The following is an 18,322-nucleotide window of genomic DNA, read 5'->3' on the forward strand; positions in this document are numbered from 1 at the left end:
GCGCGGGGCGGGGCGACCCCGCTTCCGGGACGCGACCGGGCACCGGCACCCGGCTTGGGGGTGGAGGGAACGAGCCCCGACCACAAAGTCGACTTGGTGGGCGCCCGGGGGCCGGATGGGGTATAGGGTTGAACATGTGCGTTCCGCGCTCCAAGAGATGACAACCTCAACTTGGTGCTGTCCTCCCAAGAGCTGCCACAACCGCCTCCCTTCCTGCCTGCAACCTTTGTGGTCCTGTTCGGTACCCCACTTCTCAAGCTTGTAAAGCAGAGACCTAGGAAGAAGATGGGTCTTGCTCATAGTCCTCAGCGTCCACTGGGCCAGAGCCAGCGGTTCTTAGCTCTGGGGTGGGAGACCCTGGCTAACACCCACGTCTTAATCAGATAAGAAAAGTTCCGAGTAGGGAGCCAGCTTTGGCGGGATGCACCTAGTGTCACAAAACCGGACTTCTCAGCTGGCACGAGGAAAAACAGTCCTCACATCTCACAAGCAATGAAAGGTTCAAATATTGGTTTCTAATCAAGAGTGCCACCTTGGACAAAGCACTAACACTCTGTGCCTCGGTTTTGAAGTCTGTTAAATGGGGCCAATTATAGTTCTATCTTTAACGGTCATAGAAGGTTGAAACGTGGGAAAGCATGTAGCACAGGACCGGGCTGATTTTGCCAGGTCTTATTAAATGCAATCCGTTATCAGGGCTAGAGAAAATAGTCTGTGGGTGTTTTCTCTCCTCCCCTGGGAAGTCCCTGGGGCGTTAGCTGTGGTGTTAACGCCTAGATTAGACTCCTTATCACTCAGCCATCCAACTCAATGGTAATGAGCCTCTGCAAGGTGGCTCATACCCAGTTAGAGAAGTGCCCTAGAGCAACGCATCTCTGTGTTCTCTCCCTGCCCAGTGCCTGGTAAACCCTCACGGTGGAAAGGACTTCTTGTCTTCCAGGAGTGGCAGTTAGGTGGATCTCTAGCGAGTGACCGTGGTAGGGAGTGGGGAAGAGCTGCCCCGGTGTAATCTTGAGAGTGCGCAGGCGTCTCCTGAGGGCTGGACACCCGGGTTTGTCTCTCCACTCCATTGGTGTGACCCTCTGCTTCCTTGAGGAAGCCCTCTGTGTACTACCCTACAGGTACTTAGTGCCGAGGTCCGGGGGAGGCTGGGCAGTCTGAGGCTGCAACAGAGGTGCCGGAGGCCTCAATTTTTGCCGCCCCACTGCTGTCTCCCTTCCAGGACTTGTCTACAGACTGAAACCTCACTCCCTCCGGCCTCCACACCTCTCCCTCCTATCACGGCCCCCTCCAACCTATGGGGCACCAACTCTCTTGGAGCTTTCCCCCAATCACTCCGAAGGGCCCCCGGGTCAGTCAGCTCTGGCCCACCCATTTCCTGTGCTGCAGCAACTCCGCCCAGCACTGGAGGTGGAAAGTTTCTCTCCTCAAGATGGGCGGCTCCTTCCTTCCCGGAAGGCTCAAAGCAAGGGAAAAGGGGAAGCTGGGTTCCAAAGCCTAGAGCCCAGGGGACGAGACTCTGTCAAATGTTGCAGAGCCAGGCTTCAGTAGCCTGGAAAGCTTCCAACCTTGCCGGGAGAGGGATGTTTCATACCCTGCTCCCTCTAAGACTTTCACTAGGGGGTCTTGGGCGCCACCTGCCGGCAGAACTCTGACCACACTTGCTAGAAACCACTTAATTCCCAACCCAGTACCCATCAACCAGGCAATCAGAATACAATGTTGAAAGTATTTATTTATTTTTCCATTCACGTACTGGCTCCTAAACGTAAATATCCAGCATAGAGACCTTAGCCTTTCTGGCTAGTGGATGGCTGCGGGGATGGGTCCTGGAGCCCTTGTCCCAGGCAGTGAAACCCTAGGGCCACAGATAGGGATGCCCCTGAGCCAGCAGCTGCACGTGGCAGCAAAAGATGAAAGAGATGGAAGCCAGGCAATCTTCCCAGTCCTAGCGATGCCAACGCGAGTGCAAGACACTTTGGACCCCACGGTCAGACTAAGGGCTAGCCAAGCTAGGGGTGCACACACATGGGAGAAGTGGGGAGCCCAGTGCACTGGGCATTGGCTGCAATCTTGACCGCTTTGCCTGATGGGTATATGCCTTGCCCTCCTGAAGTGAAGTGAGGTGGTACCGGTAAAAGAGCAGGCACTGTTGACTAAGGACTTGCTGAAGGGCAAGTTCTGAGCCTTTTGTCTAGGTGCTTAGCTATCCACCTCAGCTTTTCAGAGGCTGATTTGGAAGGCATCCTGCAACCACTGGTCACGGGCATTGTGTGTTTGGGGCACAGTGAGGGGTGGAGGGTCTGGGGGCAGGCTCGCATCAGGAGGTTCATCATCATCGGACAGGCCGGCATCAGGTGGGTAGGAGCTGTCCGAGTGGAGGGAGGATGACAGGTCCTGGCACAAGCTCAGGTCTTGGCACAGATGCTTGTAGTCCTGGATCGACTCATACAGGCCCCACAGCTGGCACAGCAGCGACATATCCAGCTGCCGCAGCCCCACCTGCGGACAACTGACAGTGGGCTGGAGTTGGGGGTCCAGGCCTCCCCAAGCCCCCAAACCAAAGTCCCCACCATGAGCCACAACCCTGTCCAATCTTCCTGCACCTTCTTACGTGAAAGTTCTGGGGGCAACAGATGGCACTTGCCAACTGTGAAACCTTTAAGCCACTCACTGGCCCTCATTTATACAATGGGGTAACACTGTCCAGCAGGATGAAATCAGGCAAGTTTTAAAAACGCAACAATCGCTACACATTGTTACGATCATAGCTATCCTAAGCCACTGTGACCCGACGCATCCTGCTGGGCATGGGAGCCAGGACACCGGTCCCAGACTTATCTCCGCCCTCTCCAGAAAGCACGTTACCCCTGGCGGGGCGCCCACCTACTCACCATCTCCTTGCGCAGCGCGGCCAGTGCCGAGTCCAGGTTAACTGGGCGACGCGCGCCTGCTGCAGAACCCGAGTTGGCAGCGCCCGCAGCGTGACGGGGACCGTCCGGGGCGCGGGCGGCACGGCTCAGCTCATCGTGGATGCGGCTCCGCTGGCTATAGACACGTTCCAGCTCCCTCCACGAGCCCCCACTAGCGTTAAGGAGGCCGCTGAGGCCCCGTGGTAGCGGCGGGAGCCCAGCCAGAGTGCAACCTGCGCCGCCCGGCGCCTCGGCTGAGGTTAGACCGTTCATGGCCGGGCCGGCACGGACCGCGATGCCACTCGGAGCCCTCCAATGTTTTACGCGGGTTGCGGCTCACAGGACCTGCTCCCGGTGGCCCAGCCGCCGCCCGCAGGCCGCGCTTTGTTCCTTCCCAGACTCCTCGGACTCCGCCTATGCTCCACCCCTCTGCATGGGCGGGGCTTCTCTTAACAGGGAGATGGCTGTAGGGCCCAGCAATTCATCAGAGAACCGGGAGGGATGAGACCGAAAGGGTCAGGAAAGCCTTCCGCTGTTCTTTTTGCTGCCTCATTTCTACACAATTTCTTTCCCAAAGGAACGATTCTAAAAGTGTAGGGATGAAGGGGCCGGAGAATGGAGTAAGATTGTGCCTAGCTCTTAAAAGTGCTTCGCTGGCGACCCTCCTCCCCAACATTCCAGTGAGCATTAAGATGGACTCATAGAACCGAGATACCCAGGAGGCCAGGAAGCACCAAGGGGGCCGAAAAAGCACACGGCAGTCGGGTCCAGAAGGTGGAGGGAGGGGTATTGCATCAGGGACAGTACTAGTGGTCCAGCCTTTGTGGAGGCTGAGGTTACTTCCTTGGAAAAAGGGGTCACTTGTCCCTCTACCATTTACCCCTTGTCCTGAGTTCAAAAAACTCATTCATTCAGGTAGAAAAGGCCACGAAAAGGTGAGTTGCCAAAAGAAAAAGCGTGACTAGAGTTGGGGCTTGCGTGCACACTCAGAACCAAGAAAGGAACAAACCACACAGAGGAACGGCTGTTTTCTAGAGGGTTTTTCTCAGGGGCACAAGGGGTTGGAGGAGAGGTTTCAGTGCTGCAGCTGCTTCAGGCTGGCTAGGGCCTCCGCACAAGCCCGGATAAGCCCACACAGCTGGATGCTAGTCTCCAAGGACGCACTGGAGCCCAGCTCAGCCGAGGCCCAGGTTAGCTTCTGCAGGAGGGCTGTCTGTGTGGAGGCCACCACATCTGCATTTGGAGGTGCAGCAGAAAGGGGAGGCCCCTGGGCCGCCTTGAGCCCTGCGGCAGCTCCCTCGCAATGCTCTGGGCGGGGTACCGGGGGCAGGGGTGTGGGCCGAGAGCCCGTGGCAGGCTCTGTAGCAGAGGCGAGCTGGTGTTCCCGAACTTGAGAGAGGGCGGCCTGTGCGTTCAGAGCTAAAAGAAGGAAACAGGAGGACCAGTCAGGATGCCTGGCGCGCCTCTGCCCTAAGCCACTTGCTCTTTACTGCCCCTCCTGCGTTTCTAGTGTTTTCTGCATAAGACAATCTGGTCCCTACTCTTTCTCCTTACACGTGCCAGGGAAGCAATGCACCGCTGAATTCGAAACTTGGGTACCAGTTGCCTAACAGTTGCCCTGGCCTCCTTTATCCATCAAGTCTGTGTCTCAAGGCTGGGGTGTGTATTTCAGCGGGAAAGCGCTTGCTTGGCATGTGCAAAGCCCACAGCATCGGAAGCAAAGGGGTATTGTTTTCCTCCTCTCGAGGACTTAAATGAGAAGGCACCTTAATGGCACCGCACGAAGACACTTCCAGTGTCCCCTCCCAGGCCTCCTGTTCCTGAATAACTATCACATGATCCACATTCCTTCCCCAAAGTGCACACTCGGCCCCTCACCCGGATTATCTTTATCCACGTCTGAGTCGAGCTCCTGACAAGCCACGCAGTAGATTTTCCGCTGCTTATCTTGGAGGAGGATCGTCTGGGAACCAGAAAGCACACGGACACAGGTGAGCCTGAGCGACAGGGTCCACAGAAGAAAGAGCTGAGGAAAGGACGTGCGGCCTGGCCCGAGGCCTCGTCCTTGTCGTTCGCCTCACCCCGCAGTCCGCGCACGTGTCGCCCAGCATGCGGTAACCGCGGAGCAGGTAGTCGCCCATGAGACGAGAGATGCGATCCTGCCGCTCGCGTCGCGCCTGGAGCACCTTCGTCTCAGCTTCAGTAGGAGGCTCCCAGGCGAAATCGTCCACATCTGTGGGAAAGAGGAACAAGGAGGAGTCAGGGTGGAGAAAACTGCTTCCCGCACCCAACGGCCACAGTCGGAGCAAGCCGAGCCCTCACCAGTGCCGTTCAAGGCCATGTTGCTGTGGTCACTGGTCGGCTCACCGGAAGTGACACAAACAAAATGAGCCCCCTCTGTTGTCCCGCCTCTCACGTGTGGACCGGTGAGAGCGGAAGTGACGCACACGCGAGGCTCCCGGGCTTCGCTTTACTCCAAGGGGGCGTGCCCGCTGCAATTTGACCCTGACCGGGAGGCACAACTCTCAGCCGGAACTGCTGAGAAGTACCGCCAGCTCCCTGGTCTCACTTCAGTATCCGGACGTAGCTTTTCATAGTCTCCTTTAATACCTGGTGCGGATAGAGTGACCCTTTGGTCTGAGAAAAACCCAGTTCCCTCGGGGTTGTCCTTTTACACAGGTGGACCAGGAGGCAGGCAGGACAGTGGCGTCTACACAAGAATCGCCGCACTAAAAGGTCCTTTGCAAGTGCGCAGAACCTCTTTAGGACTCTTGGACCCTGGTTGGCTACGCGGAGGACTGCCTATTTCAACACCCCTAGCCGTAGGTCTGTCGGGATCCGCTTGTCTGCCCATCTTCTACCAACGTCTAGAACTGATATAAAGCCTGCTGTCTTAGGGTTACTATTGCTGGGAACACCGTGGCCAAACACAACGTGGGGAGGAAAGGATTTATTTCACTCAAATACTCAAATTCCGTTTAAGAGTTTATCATCAAAAGCAGTGAGGGTGCCAGGCGGTGGTGGTGCACGCCTTTAATCCCAGCACTCAGGAGCCAGAGGCAGGCATATCTCTGAGAGTTTGAGGCCAGCCTGTTCCACAGAGTGAGTTCCACAACAGCCAAGACTAAGACTACACAGAAAAACCCTGTCTCAACTCCCCAGCCCCCCCCCCCAAAAGGCAGTGAGAGCAAGAAGCTGGAGGCAGGAACTGAGGCCATGGAGGAGGGTTGCTTACTGGCTTGCTCAACCTGCTTTCTTATAAAACCCAGGACCACTAGTCCAGAGGTGGTACCGCCCACAATGGGCTGGGCCCTCCTCCATCAGTCATTATTTAAAAAAATGTTTATAGGCTGGCCCACAGATCTAACGGAAGCATTTTCTCAGTCGAGGCTCCCTCCTCTCAAATGACTGTAGTTTGTGTCAAGGTGACGCAAATCTAGCCAGCATCCCTGCAGGAGTATTTTGTCTCAGTGAAAAGCGCCTGTGCCTAGAGCTGGAGAGATGGCTCAGAGGTTAAAAGCACTGACTGCTCTTCCAGAGGACCCGGGTTCAATTATTTAATTCCAGTTCCAGGGCATCTGATTCCTGCATACAAACATACTTGCGGGCAAAACACCAATGTATATAAAATTTTTTAAAAAATCAGAAAAGTGTGGTGCCTGAGATATACGGTTCCGATTCCAGCCTCTGCTGTGGTTTGTGCTCGTTTCTGGCGAGCGGAGTTTGCAGATAAAGTGCCAGTACTTGTCACAATTCCAGCCTCTTTGCAAGAGCAACAGGTGGTTTCCAAGAAGAAGAAGAAAAGGGTTAGAGAAATGGCTCAGTGCTTAAGAGCACGAATTGCTCTTGCAGAGGACACAGTTTCTGTTCCCAGAACCCAAATGATGTCTCACAACCACCCGTAACTGCAGTTCCAAGGGATCACACGCCCTCTTTTCATCTCTGAGGGCATCAAACATACACATGGTGCATGTATTTGCATGCATAAAACATAAAATAAAGCTAGGCATGGAGGCGCACGTCTTTAATCCCATTACTTAGGAGGCAGAGGCAGATGGATTTCTGTGAGAAGCAAAGGTGGCAGGGATAGTAGCTGAGCTTCCCACATGTGAAATTCAGAATGTCAATAAAGAAAACCCTTCAGACAACTTATGGCTATGGGCAGCAATGTTTTAAGTCACCCAGGAACAGTATATCACTGAAGTCGATGCCCATTTTCTGAAGAGGCTGTCTTGAATCAGACTTCTGATCTCAATTCACTGCTGGTTGCTCTTCTGGGATTGTTTCCCTTTCTGCCTGATCTAGCACTGTAGCTAACAGGGCAACATATCTACTATCATAGTGTGGACAAAGTACACTAAGCTCATGGCTCACAGGCTACCACACCTCCAGACTTGTGGCATTTTCCAGAAGTTGACCTTGTGATGAGGGAGCCATAATATATGCTACGTTGCCTTTGCCCACTCCAAAGAGATTAAATGAATTGTTCCTTCAACTCATCGGGTTGACAATTTGCCATCTTGAGATGAATTTGTGTCATGGAGCATGCCATTTACAGCTAACAGTGCTGGGGTTTTTATCCCAGAAGCCTCTGGAACTATTCTTTTTCTATCCAGCCACCATCTCCCAAATAACAACATGGAGACTTCTTATTAATTGTGAAAGCTCGGCCTTAGCTTAGGCTTGTCCCACTAGCTCTTGTAACTTAAATTAACCTGCTTCTATTTATCTACATTTTACCTGTGACTTTTTACCTTTCTTTCATTTTGTATGACCGACTCCCTCCGTGTCTTGTTGGTGTCTCATTGGCATCTGGTGTCTAGATTCCTCCTCCTGTTCCTCTCTCTCCCTGGAAATCCCACGTATCCTCCCTGCCTAGCTATTGGCTGTTCAGTTTTTATTACACCAGTCACAGCGATACATCTTCACAGTGTACAGATATCCCACAACAAGTCAGTCAACAGTAGCTGATATCTGGGTGTTCAGCCTGTCCTTGTGCTATGATACTGTGTTGCTGAGTGCTGAAATGACTTCCTCAAATCAACTCAAAGCGATTTACGATTTTTCTCCCAGTCCATGTACCTAGGTGATGCAGCCTCATCACTGTGTTCAGTCATTCCAAGGAAGGGACAATCTCCTCACCCACATCCTTTGTAATGATTGTAAAAAGAGACCCATAGATTTAAATATATATATATTTAGCATGCGTGCCTGCACACACACCAGAAGAGGGCACCAGATCTCATTACAGATGGCTGTGAGCCACCATGTGAGTTCAGATGGCTGGGAACTGAACTCAGGACCTCTGGAAGAGCAGGCAGTGCTCTTAACCTCTGAGCCATCTCTCCAACCCGAGACCTGTAGATTTATCTGGAACAATTTAGGAAATTCCAGGCTTCACATTCACCATTATCTTGTATCCTGCTTCTTTTGCCTCACAGTAACCCCTGGCCAGTCAATTTGGCCCAATTTCAGATTCCAGTGGGATTCAAAGAGTGCCCAGGAGATTGGAGCTAAATGATCCAGGTCACCAGAACTCTCTTGTTGGACCAATATAGGATCTAGACCAGCGCCATAGCTGCTGTCCTGAGTTTTGTTCACTTCTCTTTGAGTCCCACATGCAGAGTGGGGCATCTAATCAAAATGCCCTTATTTCTCTCCCACCTGACTTTTCTGGTTGAAATGTTGGGGATGGGGGTGCTTAGGTCAAAGGTGAAGTTCTAAGACTAGGAATGCATGAGCCAGGGAAGTTGGATGGCTATGAGTTTGAAGCTAGTCTAATTCACAGTGAGTTCCAGGTTAGCCAGGGCAACGTAGTAAGACGCTGTTTCGAGAGGAAAAGAAAGGAATTTGAGCATTTTGTGAGAGAGCAGGGAAAGCAACCACCTTGTTCCCAAGAGAGGGACGCCTCAAGAGTGTACGGCAGGAGGGACATTAATGACCTTTGTCGCCATAACCTTTTTCCTTACCAAGGAAAGCACTTTATTCTACAGCTCCTAAAATTGTCAGAAATTCATTAGATGTAACCACTTTGTGGTCTGTTGTTCCTCGCTAGGTAGTTGATTGGCTGCCATTCTGAGCAGCCTCCCAGGGAGGTGGGAAACAGCAGGAGCTTTCCACAGAAGATGCATAACTGTCAGCTCAGTAACAGACCACGGCTGCGATGATCCACAGACTCTCTAGGCCCTCTCTGTGGATCAGGACAGTCTTGCAATTGTTTTTATTTGTTTACTTTCACTTTCTGTATATGTGTGTCATTTTATGTATATGTGTGTTTCTCATGTGTGTATGTCTGTGCCCTATGTGAGTGCTTGGTGCCCATGGAGGCTAGAAGACATCATCAGATTCTCTGGCACTGGAGTTACAGATCGTTGAGAGCCACCATATGGGTGCTGGGAAGAGAATGAAGGTCCTCCGGTGATGGGGGAGTGTCATATATCAATCTGTTGATTTCACTGGCTAAGAATAAAGAAACTGCTAGGCCCATTGGATAGGCCACCCTTAGGTGGGTGGAGTAAACAGAACAGAACGCTGGGAGGAAGAGGAAGTGAGGTCAGACTCTGCAGCTCTTCTCTCGGGAGCAGACACCTCAGAGAGACACGCCATGCTACCTGCTCCAGGGAAGACGCACACCATGCCCCAGCTCCGACCCAGGATGGACTTAGGCTAAAATCTTCCCGGTAAGCGCACCTAGGGGCGCTACATAGATTATTAGAAATGGGCCAGAGCAGTGTTTAAAAGAATACAGTGTCCGTGTAATTATTTCGGGCCATAAGCTAGCCGGAGCCGGGCGGTTGGGGTATTGGGGACGCAGCCCAGCCGCCGCTCCATATTACTACAAATGGCGCCCAACGTGGGGCTAACTAAACCCACTTAAAAAACCTGAGAAGGCTTAAAAATAAGGGAGAGAGAGTTTAACACAGATTTTTGCTGTTTGTTGGTGGCGTGCTGTAGAGAGATTTCCTGATTCAGCAACAGCAGCAGAAAAAACGCTGTGTCATTTCAAAGAGTGGCTTCCTGGGGCTGTGCCGCCAGTGCAAACTCTGGCTTTATGTTTGTGTTCCCGCTTGGGATGGAAGGAGAGTGCTCTGGGACCGTGCGATGACTCAGAGCTCCCCGCCTGCTCCTGGGCAGAAGGCAGAATCAGGCTTAGGCAGGCGGAAGAGCATGGCGGATTCCTGCCGCCATACAGGGACGTGTTTTCAGACTGCGCAGTGCTCTGCGTGTCAGATTTGGATGTAACTTGGATGAAAAGAATTTCTGTGCTGCGTGCTCAGTCTCAGAATTAAAGTGCTGAGTGCCGCTCTTACCTGGTGGCCCCAGAGCTAGCACAAAATGGTACGTCCTCCATTTTGAAATTTCCCTGACTCAGCAGCAGGAACAAACCTGTGTTGTTTTAAAAATGCCGGCTTTCTGGGCCATCCTGCCAGGGCAAACTCTGACTGTTTGAGGCAGGAGGGCCGGCTACCGAGAGAGGACTTGAGTGTTGTCTGTTGTAGCTCGCTGGCTGGCAGGGACCTTGAAATGCCAGTTGTGGCTATAAACATGGCTACGGCCAGTACTTCAGCCATGAGGCTGGGAAGCTAAGGATCCAGCCGTCAAAGCCACGGCTTTAGTCCTACTGATATTGCTTGGTAAAGTAAAGGCTCTTGTGGTCAAAAAAAGAGAGATATACAGTAAAGAGAGATTCAAAGACAAAAAATTTCTAAATGGTTTAAAGTGTGTTAAAAATATATGCAAGCTGAAAGTTGAAGTTCTTAAAGCAAAAAACAAAAAGAGGAAGAGAGTTGTTGTGTGTCGTAGTACACACCTTTAATCCCAACACTTGGGAGGCAGAGGGAGATAGACCTCTGTGAGTTCAAGGTGTGGTAGCACACGCCTTTAATCCCAGTGCCTAGAAGGCAGAGACGAACAGATCTCTGTGAGTTCAAGGTGTAGTAGTGTACGCCTTTAATCCCAATGCCTGGGAGGCAGAGACAGGCGGATCTCTGAGAATTCAAAGACAGCCTGGTCTACAGGGTTATTCCAGGTCAAAGATGTGTATGCTCAAAAAGCAAAAAGTTAATCTAGGAATGTCTCAGATTAGATTCTTAAGCGCCTAGTGATTTAAAGGCGCAAATCAAAAGTGCTCCTGGATAGTAAAAAATTGCAGATTCACAATAGGACAGATTCAGACCACTAAACGAGTCACACTGTTGGATGAATGTACGTAGGCTTGGGAGAGAGAAGAAAAAGAATATAGAGAATAAAGTTAATGGTTTAAAAAAAAAAAGGTAAAGTCTTTAAAGAGACAGAATAAAGTAAAGTGATAGAGTAAAAATAAGCCGCGTAAAGATGAAAAATTCACAGAGAGTCTGGATTCTTTGTATTATTGTGTTTTCTTTAAAATTTTTGACTGTGAAGGAGCTAAGTACAGAGAGATATTTCATTACATGGGCTGCCAAGCTAAACCAGAATGGATATAAGGGTATTACGATTTCAGAATTTGGGTCTAAGGATATGATGCTTTGGAGAGAGTCTTCTTTTGTTTTCACAGAGGATGAGACTCTATGGATTTCTTCTATTCCGATTTGGTATGATGGACCACGTCCTCCTGAAGGGTTGCTGTGAACATCTTCAGAAAATTGCTTTGCTCAACTGCCAACTGAGATGAAACTAGCACACAGGTTATACCAAGAAAGACCTAATTAACGACGCCCCCATTCAGCAGGAAGCAGTTTGGAGAGAAAAACTGCGCCCATGTTCCCAAATATGGTTTATAAATGTTCTTTTACATTTAAAGGGGGATATGATATAGACATGAATAATTTGCATTAGTATAGATTTTGCTTTATTGATAGAGATTTACGGTCAATTTTGTTATATGTATAAATGTTTCTGATGTAACTTTTACTTGATAACTGTTTTGTTATATGTAATTTTGCTATGTTAAAGTTAAAGCCTTCTTTTTTGTTTAAACAGAAAAAGGGGAAGTGATGGGGGAGTGTCATATATCAATCTGTTGATTTCACTGGCTAAGAATAAAGAAACTGCTAGGCCCATTGGATAGGCCACCCTTAGGTGGGTGGAGTAAACAGAACAGAACGCTGGGAGGAAGAGGAAGTGAGGTCAGACTCTGCAGCTCTTCTCTCGGGAGCAGACACCTCAGAGAGACACGCCATGCTACCTGCTCCAGGGAAGACGCACACCATGCCCCAGCTCCGACCCAGGATGGACTTAGGCTAAAATCTTCCCGGTAAGCGCACCTAGGGGCGCTACATAGATTATTAGAAATGGGCCAGAGCAGTGTTTAAAAGAATACAGTGTCCGTGTAATTATTTCGGGCCATAAGCTAGCCGGAGCCGGGCGGTTGGGGTATTGGGGACGCAGCCCAGCCGCCGCTCCATATTACTACACTCCGGCAAAGCAGCAAGTGCCTTTAACTGATGAGCCATCTCTTTGCTTTTTGTGACAGGTCTTATTACATACCCCTGACTGGTCTAGAACTTGCTATGTAGACCAGGTTGGCCTTAAACTCAGATATCTCCTGCCTCTACTCCTAAGTGCTAAAATTATAATCAACTTTTTTTTTCTCGAGACAGGGTTTTCCTGCAGCTTTGGAGCCTGTTCTGGAACTAGCTCTTATAGACCAGGCTGTCCTCAAACTCACAGAGATACGCCTGCCTCTGCCTCCTGATAGCTGGAATTAAAGGCCTGTGCCACCATCACCCGGCCTAAGTGCTGAAATTAAAGGTGTAGGTCACCACACCTGAACCCATTTTTCCTTGTTCCCTCCAACATGAATTCACCCGACATTTCTGCTAAACAGGACAGGACTGCATGGGCCTCAAATACAGAGCCATATTCAGGTTCTGGAGTGTGTGTGTTTGTTTGGCAGTACTTTGACTGAAACCATGTTGTTGATGTTTGTTTTTTCTCTTCGGCTCTTTTGCTGTTTACTCTTTGGTGGGGGGGGGGCACCACCCAGCTCCCAAATAAATCACAAGGAGTCTTTTTCCTTTTTATGAATGCCTGGCTTTAGCTTGGCTTGATTCTAGCCAGCTTTCCTAAACTTAAATTATCCCAACTACCTTTTGCCTCTGGACTGTTATCTTTCTCTATGCCTTGTTTCTTTCCTACTCATACCTGACTGGGTAGCTGGCCCCTAGCATCCTCCTCTCCTTGTTCTCTTGCTCCTTTTTTCTCCTTCTATTTATTCTCTCTGCCTGCCAGCCCCACCTATCCTTTCCCTGCCTCACTATTGGCTGTTGAGCCCAACCAGGTGTTTTAGACAGGCACAGTCACACAGCTTCAGAGTTAAACAAATGCAACATGAAGAAATGCATCACATCTTCGCGTCCTTAGACAAAAGTTCCAGAGCACAGACTATGTAACACATCTTCGCATCCTTAGACAAAAGTTCCAGAGCACAGACTATGTAACACATCTTTGCGTCATTAGACAAAAGTTCCAGAGCACAGACTATGTAACACATCTTCGCGTCCTTAGACAAAAGTTCCAGAGCACAGACTATGTAACACATCTTCGCATCCTTAGACAAAAGTTCCAGAGCACAGACTATGTAACACATCTTTGCGTCATTAGACAAAAGTTCCAGAGCACAGACTATGTAACACATCTTTGCGTCATTAGACAAAAGTTCCAGAGCACAGACTATGTAACACATCTTTGCGTCATTAGACAAAAGTTCCAGAGCACAGACTATGTAACACATCTTTGCGTCATTAGACAAAAGTTCCAGAGCACAGACTATGTAACACATCTTTGCGTCATTAGACAAAAGTTCCAGAGCACAGACTATGTAACACATCTTCGCGTCATTAGACAAAAGTTCCAGAACACAGACTATGTAACACATCTTCACGTCATTAGACAAAAGTTCCAGAGCACAGACTATGTAACACATCTTCGCGTCCTTAGACAAAAGTTCCAGAGCACAGACTATGTAACACATCTTCGCGTCCTTAGACAAAAGTTCCAGAGCACAGACTATGTAACACATCTTCGCGTCCTTAGACAAAAGTTCCAGAACACAGACTATGTAACACATCTTCGCGTCCTTAGACAAAAGTTCCAGAGCACAGACTATGTAACACATCTGTAACTAATATTCCACCAGAACCCAGAACCCTGGATGTGCTAGGAGAGGACCCGACCACTAAGCTACATCCCAACCACTTGGTGGTGTTTTCTCTAGAGCAGGAATTGAGCCAAGAGCTTCTCGGGAAAGCATCTCAGTTAATTTTCTGAGAGGGTCTAATATTTCCCAGGCTCAGCCGGAACTCATTATGGAATGGAGGGTGACTGAGCTCTGGGCCCTCCTGCCTCTACTTCTCAAGGTCTGGTGCGACAGGTGTGCTCACCACGCCTGGTTTACCCTGGTTAATTCTCTAGAGGTCGCTAAGGTCATATCAGTGTCACCAGTCCAACTTACAAATAAGGAAAGTGTGTCTTGGAGAAGATAAGAGGTTTCCATGGCCACCCAGCTAGGATGGCCCACCACTCCATCCTGATAATCCCAGCTCTTCTGGCTCTGAGTTCTCACCAGACCTTTCCTGCGTGTGAAGGGTGTGAGGAATGGCCAATACTCTTCAGCGCATCTGGTGTGATGAGCCTGGGGGTGTGGCTCGACTGTAGAGAACTTGCCACGGCGGGCTGGGGTTCTGTGCGCAGTCCACAGGAAGGGTGGGGAGTGTGAAGTTGAGTTCACTTCATTTCACCATCGAATCTTGGCAGGGCTCATTATCTTAGTAGCCACAGTAAGTGATGAATCTGAGCTAGCCACAGTAGCATGCATCTGTAATCCCAGCCCTCAGGAGGCTAAAGCAGGAGGACTGCTTTGAGTTCAAAGCCAGTAAGCTACATTATGAAACTCTAGCTCAGCATATAAACATAGGTTGGGAATGTGGCTCAATGGTAGCCTGTTTTTCTATTATGTTCAAAGTCTTAGACCCCTAGTACTACCAAAGCCTTCACCAACAGAGAGTGGCAGGCACATGTAGCGGGCATCTTTGCAGAGAGCTCCTCAGGACATGGCTGTCTCCCCGCAGGCTCCCGTAGTGCCAGCCTTTCTCTTTAGACTTGATGAGCAGCCAGATCTGGTGGCACACGCCTTTACTCCCAACACCCAGAAGTCAGAGGCAGGGGTATCTCTGTGAACACGAGGCCAGCCTGGTGAACACAGTGAATTCAGGATAGCCAGGGCTATGTAAAGAGACCCCGACTCAAGAAGAAGAAAATGACATCCACACATCCGAGGAGTAGTCCCCATCTCTGTCACCCCACACCATCCCCAGAACCATGTCTTTCCTCGGCATCTAGAAGCTTCCCAGAGACAGATGCAGGCATATGTCAATCCTATTGAATTGTCCAAGTACCACCCAGCTCACTGTAGCTCTTAGACCCAGAGAAAAAAGCAAAGACATAACACACCCAGCTCTAGCTAGCATGAATATTAACGGAGATTAACTGATTCCCATTAAAAACGGAGGAAAGTGGGTGGAACTCACAGGTTCAGCCCAGCACTCAGGTGGCAGAGGCAGGCAGATCTCTGAGTTTGAGGCCAGCCTGGTCTACAGAGCGAAATACCAGACAGTCAGAGCTGTACAGAGAAACCCTGTCTCAAAAAATTAAAAAATAAAACAAGACAAAACCGGGGCAGCAGAGGCACAGAGAACTGAAGAGCCCTCTCATTTACAGACCTGTCTCATGGTACAGCCAGGATGACCAAGGCTGTAACCTCAGTGTTTTGCTTTCTCCTTGACTTTCTTGGCCTCATCTCTCTCCAGTCAGTTCCTTACATGGAACCAGGAGCCTACACACCAAGGGCTCCAGCCATGTCTCCACCTCTGGTGGGCTGTGTAGCCTTAGTCAAGTCCGTGTCTTCTCTGAGACTCAGGAAGTTAAGAAATCCACACATCCTCTGAACCTGGGTCCTGCGCCTCTTTGTCTTGTTGACCCATGAATTCTACCCACCTATCTTCAGGATGTCTGTGGGCTTCCCACCTCATTCCTCATTCTAAAATCTTGGGTAACCTTAACATCAGGGAGGCTCTGTTCATTCCCTACAGCTGACTCACTGGGTAACCTGAGTCGAATTGTTTCACCTTTCAAAGGTTGGGTTTCCCCTGTACATTGTCAGGAGTGGATGAAACAACCTAACTGTGTATATTGTAAACAACAGATGTTCTTGTCACTCTTCATGTAGTCAGTCAACAAACCACAGCACCATGGGTGTCTCTCGTTGCTCTGGGATCTGGAGGCGAAACGGTGCCTTCTGTAGAGGGTGGGGAGATGGACAATACACAGTGAACAGTTGCTCCTTAAAGAAGAGTTCGGGGTTGGGGATGGAACTCATGATGTGCAGGATCCCAGCGCTACACAAGCTAAGCCTGGTGTGCTGTTACATGGGTTCAAGTCCAGCACTGAGGAGACAGAGACAGGATCAGGGTCATCCCCAGCTCCACCTGGAGTTTGAGGCCAGAGATTCTGTCTAAAACACAGGAGATAGCAGCCAGATGGTGGTGGCACACACCTTTAATCCCAGCACTCGGGAGGCAGAGACAGGTAGATCTCCATGAGTTCGAGGCCAGCCTGATCTACAAAGTGAGTTCCAGGACAGTCTCCAAAGCTAGAGAGACCCTGTTTCGAAAAAAAAAATATTATGTGTATTAGTGTTTTATTTGTAAGTATGTCTGTGTACCACACTCATGCAGTATACACAGAAGCCAGAAGAGGGCATCAGGTCCCCTGGGGCTGAGTTACAGACAGTTGTGAGCTGCTGTTTGGGTTGCTGGGAACTGGAAGAGCAGCCATTGAGCCATCTTAATCACTGAGCCATCTCTCCGGCCCCTTTAAAATTTTTTAAATATTTTTATGTGTATGAATGTTTCACCTGCACACATATTTGTGTGCCACATTCTTGCCTGGTACCTGAGACAGTCAAAAGAGAGCATCTGATTCTCTGGAACTGGAGTTACCGATAGTTGTGGCTGCCATGTAGGTGCTAAGGATCAAACCCAGTTCCTCAAAAGAGTAGCAAATGCTCTAAACTTCTGAGTCATGTCTCCAGCTCCTGAAAGATATTTGGTTGCTTTTGTTGTTGTGTTGCTTTGTTTTGTTTTGATTTTGGGTCTTTTTTTTTTTTTTGGTTGGGTTTTTTTTTTTCCTTCAAGACAGGGTTTCTCTGTTTATCCCTAGCTGTCCTGGAACTCATTCTGTAGACCAGGCTGGCCGATCCACCTGCCTCTGCCTCCCAAGTGCTGGGATTAAAGGTGTGCACCACCACTGCCTGGTGAAAGAAGAATTTCTTAAACAAAAAATGAAGTAAGATAGACAGGCATCCTGAGGAATGACACCTGAACTTGACCTCTGGTCTCCACTGGCAAGAGATAACACATACACCCACTCACCCCCACAAGTGCCCCTCCCATGTACAGAAGTACACAGATACATACACACAAAATAAATACAATAAAAGGTGGCTCTGATTCTAAGTAGAGGACAAACCAGGGGAGGGCCAATAGTTTTGGGAGGATCTCCTAGCAGCCGTAATAGTCTGGAATGACCTTGGGCAACTCTGACTTCTAGGAAGATGGGGGACCATGGATGGTGAGGGGGCTAGAAAAGGCAGGTGGAGTGAGATGCCACATTGAACCATCTCAGTTTACCCTGCAGATCTGCTTCATCCCCTACAGCATGCTGCACTGGTGGTCACACAGGGGTGTCGAACCCCAGGACCAGCTAGAATTGGACAGGAGGGGGCTGGAGACAGGGTTTATTTCTCAGACTCCTTTCTGCCTACAGGGACTCAGGGGCCTTGGGTGTCTGTTGATGACCCACTGTGTCTGAACGTTGCCCTCCACACCAGCTCCAGGGTTCTCTCCAGTTAGCCTGAGGATGTAGAGGCTCTCTTCTCATGGTCTCCTCAACGGCTGTCGCTGGTCTGCAGCGGAAAGGGCTCTTTCCTAGCTGGTTCCTCCACCCTGCTCCACTCACCCACTTGAAGGGTGCCCATCACTTCTTGCTGAGGCCCTGAGAGCCTAAAGAGTCTGGCAGTGGTCGTATGTGTAGACCATCACAGCTGCTGCTGTGCTCTGGCGGGGGCTCTCACTGCCCCTTCTCATCCCCGAGTCCCTGCAGCAGCCCAGGACAAGGGCTGTCTCTACTCGCAGCAACACTGTGCACAGCGGGTCACACACTGCTCCCAAAACATTCCTTTGGCTTTTCCACATCCAGCTCCTTTGGAGCCACTCTGCTGCCCATTCTGGGTCTTCTGGACGACTCTCTCCTCCCTGGAGCACAGGAATGGCGACTTACCTGGTTTCTCTGGGCCCCGAGAAAAGGGAGAACACAACACCCGAGTCTCCCTTTCCTACGGTGTGACCACCGTATGGGCTGACCACTCAGCC

The 18,322-nt window shown here is 50.0% G+C and overlaps 2 protein-coding genes across 2 annotated transcripts; both read right to left on the reverse strand.

Annotated features, from left to right (window-relative positions):
* Positions 1–1,715: 1,715 nt before the first annotated feature.
* Positions 1,716–3,306, reverse strand: Fam89b (family with sequence similarity 89 member B). The gene is made up of 2 exons (XM_075973190.1): positions 2,895–3,306; positions 1,716–2,502 (listed from the first exon to the last, which is right to left on the reverse strand). Exons 1-2 carry the CDS (start codon positions 3,183–3,185, stop codon positions 2,224–2,226), a joined length of 570 nt encoding a protein of 189 aa, XP_075829305.1. The 5' UTR covers positions 3,186–3,306; the 3' UTR covers positions 1,716–2,223.
* Positions 3,307–3,937: 631 nt separating this feature from the next.
* Znrd2 (zinc ribbon domain containing 2) lies at positions 3,938–5,282 on the reverse strand. The gene is made up of 4 exons (XM_075973189.1): positions 5,235–5,282; positions 4,994–5,145; positions 4,791–4,875; positions 3,938–4,331 (listed from the first exon to the last, which is right to left on the reverse strand). The coding sequence occupies exons 1-4, from the start codon at positions 5,251–5,253 to the stop codon at positions 3,988–3,990; spliced, it is 600 nt and encodes a 199-aa protein (XP_075829304.1). The 5' UTR covers positions 5,254–5,282; the 3' UTR covers positions 3,938–3,987.
* Between the last annotated feature and the right edge of the window lie 13,040 nt (positions 5,283–18,322).

Source organism: Microtus pennsylvanicus, chromosome 5 (assembly GCF_037038515.1).
Source record: "Microtus pennsylvanicus isolate mMicPen1 chromosome 5, mMicPen1.hap1, whole genome shotgun sequence".
Lineage (NCBI taxonomy): Eukaryota > Metazoa > Chordata > Mammalia > Rodentia > Cricetidae > Microtus > Microtus pennsylvanicus.